Source organism: Helobdella robusta (assembly GCF_000326865.2).
Source record: "Helobdella robusta unplaced genomic scaffold HELROscaffold_98, whole genome shotgun sequence".
Taxonomy (NCBI): Eukaryota; Metazoa; Annelida; class Clitellata; order Rhynchobdellida; family Glossiphoniidae; genus Helobdella; species Helobdella robusta.
Genome location: NW_008705554.1, coordinates 71,063 through 76,650, shown reverse-complemented (window position 1 = coordinate 76,650; position 5,588 = coordinate 71,063). Strand labels below are relative to the sequence as shown.

At 31.4% G+C, this 5,588-nt stretch overlaps 1 protein-coding gene across 1 annotated transcript; it reads left to right on the top strand.

The window, feature by feature from the left end:
* Positions 1 to 1,486: 1,486 nt before the first annotated feature.
* HELRODRAFT_183060 (hypothetical protein) lies at positions 1,487 to 3,760 on the top strand (the record flags this gene model as incomplete). Its single annotated transcript, XM_009033772.1, has 3 exons — positions 1,487 to 1,629; positions 3,054 to 3,141; positions 3,626 to 3,760. The coding sequence occupies 3 exons, from the start codon at positions 1,487 to 1,489 to the stop codon at positions 3,758 to 3,760; spliced, it is 366 nt and encodes a 121-aa protein (XP_009032020.1).
* Between the last annotated feature and the right edge of the window lie 1,828 nt (positions 3,761 to 5,588).

The window sequence follows — 5,588 nt, the reverse complement described above, 5'->3', positions numbered from 1 at the left end:
AAAGAACCAAGCAAACATTGAAGAAACGATGAGGATATGAGCAAGAGGGTGCCTAATAACTTATGTCAAATGCTTCGAGCCAGCTAACAATTTTAAACACCTACTTGTCTATCTGAAACACAACAACAATACAACAATAACATCAACGACAACTACAACTACTACTACAACCTAACAACAATAACATCATTAACAACAACAAAAACACCACAACAACAACAATAACAATAACATCAACAACAACAACAACAATAACAACTAAAACAACAACAAAAAACACCAACAAAACGAATGTTTGCGCAAAATGCCCACAAAAACAATTTCAAATATACAATCTGATCGATTAAATACACGAAAACGAAAATCGACAAAAATAACATCCAGATAAACATGATGTGCATTCAAAATCTCATAAGACATCAATAATTAGCAAAGTAGTAATGTTAAATTTAATATTAACAAAAACAACAACAACAACATCAACAACAACAACATCAACAACAACATCAGCAGCAACAACAACAACATCAGCAATAACAATAACAACAACATCAACAAAAACAACATCAGCAGCAACAACAACAATAACAACAAAAACAACATAGCAACAACATCAACATGAACAACAGCAACAAAAACAGCAAAAACAACATCAGCAACAACAACAACAAAAACAAAATCAGCAGCAACAACAACAATAACAACAAAAACAACATAGCAACAACATCAACAACAACAGCAAAAACAACAACATCAGCAACAACAACAATAAAAACAGCAAAAACAACATCAGCAACAACAACAACATCAACAACATCAACAACAACAAAAACAACATCAGCAATAACAACAACAAAAACAACAACAACAAAAACAACATCAGCAACAACAACATCAGCAATAACAACAACAAAAACAACAAAAACAACAACAAAAACAACATCAGCAACAACAACATCAGCATTAACAACAACAAAAACAACAACAACACCACCAGCGCCGCGTAACGAACGATAACGATATTCCTCTTCTTGTTCTCTTCCTAATTGTTTTATTTAAAATACGCTTAAAAGCAAGTGACGCCGACTTTGTATGCGTGTGCGTGTGCGTGCGTGCGTGTGTGCAAGCGTATGTTTGTTTGTATGTGTGTTTGTTTATATGTATGTATGTATGTATGTATGAATGTATGTATGTATGTATGTATGTATGTATGTATGTATATATGTATGTATGTATATATGTATGTGTGTATGTATGTATGTATGTATATATGTATGTATGTATATATGTATGTATGTATGTATGTATGTATGTATGTATGTATGTATGTATGTATGTATGTATGTATGTATGTATGTATGTATGTATGTATGTATGTATGTATGTATGTATGTATGTATGTATGTATGTATGTATGTATGTATGTATGTATGTATGTTAAATACAAATTAAAATATACAAAAACAAAGACCAACCGTAATACAGAATGGCGGTAAATGCGCATACAAGAGGCAGGCGCAATACAAGGCAAGAGAGCAAATACGGAAGAACAAGGGTACTCGTTATTATTGATAAGGATCTTCTGGGCCTGCACGCCATGATGGAGTGCCTCTCAAACATGATTTTCACGTACGATGTTGTTGTTGTTGTTCTTCTTCTTCTTCTTTTTCTTCTTCTTCTTGTTGGTGTGGTTGTTGTTGTTTAATGTTGTTTGGGTTGTCTTTGTCGCTGATCTTTGATGTTGTTGGTGCTGTTTTTGTTTTTGTTCTTTTGTTATTGTTTTTTGTTGTTGTCTTCTGTTGTTGGTGCTGTCTTTGTTGTTGTGGTGGTTAATAGTATATGATGTTGGTGTTTTGAATTTTCGCTGTTGCTATTGTCGATGTAGTTGTCTTTGTACATGTTGTTGATGTTCGACCTGTCAAATTTGTTGCCGTCTTTTTGTCTTCGATGCTGCTGTTGTTGTTTTTTTGTTGCTGATGTCATTGATGTTGGCAATGTTTTACTAAATAGTTGTTGCTCTTGTTGTAGTTGTTAATGTTTTACTAGATAATAGTTGATGTTGTTGTTATTAATGTTTTATTAAGTAGTAGTAGTAGTTGTTGTTGTTGCGGATAAATTGTTTGTTGTTGGTCAGCTATGTTAGATGTTGATGTTTTTTTTATTTGTTGTTGTTGCCATTGTTGTTTTCAAATTTAAGTATTTATAATTGATGGCAATGTTAATGTTGTAATATAATTATTTAACAATACCCAATGTAATACTTGATGTAATGTTTAATGTTATACTCGGGCAAACAGATTGTTGATGAGATGTTAATCATATTAACGTCATGTTGATGTCATTTTTGATGTAATGTATCATTGTGGCTGTTAATCATGCTGATAACAAATTTATTTGGATGTTGTTGTTGTTGTTGTTGGTATTATTCTATCGATTTTTTACTTCAATGTAGATTTTGTGATAGATAATGATGACGAGGAGGAGGAGGAGGATGTTGTTGTTGTTGTTGTTGCAATATAAAAATTGTTGATTATTATGTGGTTGTTTATATTGATAATGTCGTTGTTGGTGTTAATGTTGTTGTTATTTTTGTTTGTATTGTTTTTTTTTTGTTTTGTTTGTATTTTTTTGTATTAATGATATTGCTGCAGTCTAGATTAATGTTGTTGTTATTATTGTTACGAATTATCTAGTATATCGTTAGTTTTTTTAGTGTTGTTGTAACTATTTCGTTGTGTTGTGTTGGGATGAAGTTTTGGTCGCAAGGCCAAGTTTAGACTTAGTGTGGCTCTTCGTTATTTAAGATTTATGGTCTTCATGAGCTTGATAATAGGATTTTTAGGCATCTACAACGTTAAATTTACTTTTTTTAAAAGTTATTTTTAATTTCAATTCATCAGAAAATCATTTTTAAAAGTAAATTCTTAAAATCGAGAATATTTTTTACTCTGCAGTAATTAAACGCTCGTTGTTGAATTTTTGAAAAATATTAAAACGAAGTGATTACGTACGAAAATAATTAACTAATATATTTCCCCCTTAACTCTGGTCAGACGCAAACATTTTATGACAATGGACTTTTTCCAGAGCAATTTTTTATCATCGTGCTACGAAATTATCCCAAAACTGCTCTACATGCCGGTCGGATACAATTGCTAAACATTACTCTCTGGATGATAAGGCTTGACTATGTTTGACATATTGATAGAAGTGTATGATTTTTTCAACGAGACTCATCATCATGCCCACATCTTCAGGATCTGCCTGCCACAGAGCAATAATTTGTCTACAAATTTCTTTTTCTGTAGTTTTCTGTTTTGTTGAAAATTAAGTTTGTTTGTTAAAAATGAAACTCTCCTTACAATGAGTTGGCTGGGGCATCCACAATAAGACGAATGTGTTTAAGACTGGACTTGTTCCTTGGCTCAGGTTATCTAGAAAATAACTTCCCTTAATGTTAGTATCCACTATTTTATATTTATGCCATGTAGTCAACATCAAACTATTTTTTGTTTTTTATTTCAAAATGATAAAAACTTCTCTAAAAGATTCAACAAAACCCAAAATCGAAACATTAAATTTTTACATGCATCTAAACTGATTTGGAAATTTCGGACTGTTACAGCAAAATCTTCAAAAAAACTTCATGATGCGCAGATATAACATGGAGGAAGAACATGGATTCAAATTCCTCAGATCCATTAAAATGTTTAGGATCTTTTCTGAAACGACAATTGTTTCTAAGCCGGATCAACTATAAAAACCGCTGAGCTGATAGTCAAATAATTTGATGAGACAATAATGAAATATTATTAAAAATTACCAACATTTGTGAACCACATTTAAACAAAACTATTTTATTTTAATAAGAACATGCGACAAAATGTTTATTGAAGCATTTGGGAAGAACTCGATTTGGTACTTTTTGAGGTGTCACAAAGAGAGATGGGGCCCTAAACAACAGCCTGTTGTCTAAATTGGATGTCAATTCAGCTCTGTTTGGTTGGTTTTAACTACGCTGTGCTATTTGAGGGCGATGATATTGTTGAAATATTGAAGAAGTTGTTGTTCTTGATATATTGATGATGTTGATACATAGATAATAATGTTTTTGATATACTGAAGTTGATGATGATAAAGTTTCGGATACATTGATGAAGGTTGTCTTTAAGATGTTTTTGTTGGTGGTAATGGTGGCGTACAGTATATTGATGATGCGTAGTAAATAATGGTTTTGATTTTGCTGTAACTATTTTTGTTGTTGTTGCAGTTGATGTTGTTGTTGTTGTTGTTGCTACTGTTGTTGTTGTTAATGTTGTTGTTGCTGTTGTTGTTGTTGGTGGTAGTGTTAATGTTATTGTAGTTGATGTTGTTGTTGTTGGCGGTGTTAATGTTGTTGTTGCTGATGTTGCTGTTGTTTGGGGTGTTAATGTTGTTGTTGCTGATGTTGCTGTTGTTGGGGGTGTTAATGTTGTTGTTGCTGATGTTGTTGTTGGTTTTACAGTTGATGGCGTTGATGCTGAGTTGAGGATGTTCTAATAATATTTAAATTTTGTCGTTCAATGTCATTTGCACGTTCATCATACTTTTAGGGGCCCTAGATGATATAATGCAGTTGAAACATTTTATCTCGTCATTACTATTTATATTTTGATGGTTATTGTTTGATTGTTATATTGTTCATTTTGTTTTACAAGTTAGTAATTTTACTTTTGTAATTTTAGTTATGGATGATGTTGTCCTGCCATCTAGCGCTCGATGTCTTCTTTGATTAGAAAGAGAGAGGAATAGTTTTACTGGATTTGAAATATGTCATTGTCTCGTAACGCACACTCGCCATTTCTGAACTTTTTATATTTATCCTTTTTTTATATTTTCCAAAGTTTATCGATTCAAAATTGATACTGAAATATGCATTGCAAACTTAAGTAGGAGTCAGTCGTTACCAACCGAATTACGTATAAGCTTATGGAGTAAGTATGTTAATAAAATATATTTTTAGAGAACACACATTTGAATGAAAATAAGGACAAACAATTATTGGGAACAAACATAAGTATAATAAAACATGTTTGTGATGAATTTAAACGAATTTAAACTGCAAAAAATATGAAAAATAATTGAATATTCTAATAGGATAATGTTGTATTTCTTACATGTTCATATAAATAATCCACTACACTCCTTCGTATGGGTACAGTTTTTAAACAACTTTGCTAATGAGACATAAAATTAATAAACAAATAAGGTGTAATCACAAATATATTTAATGGAAAATGATAAAAAGTAAGACTATAATAATTATAAATAATAATATAATAATAATAATAAAACTATATCAACCATAAATATAAATATACATGTACGAAAACACTGATTAAAAAAATAAAAAGACAAAAAGCCGAGGAAAAAGAATAATAGAAATATGGAGGAACAGACGTGTGATGATGAAAGCGATGATATATTGTTTGTGGGACACTCAATTGCGCGCAAGAAAATAAAAAATCATACATACTCGCATACACACGCACACACGCGCACACACAAATACGTACGTACGTACCATGCACACGCACACACTTACGCAC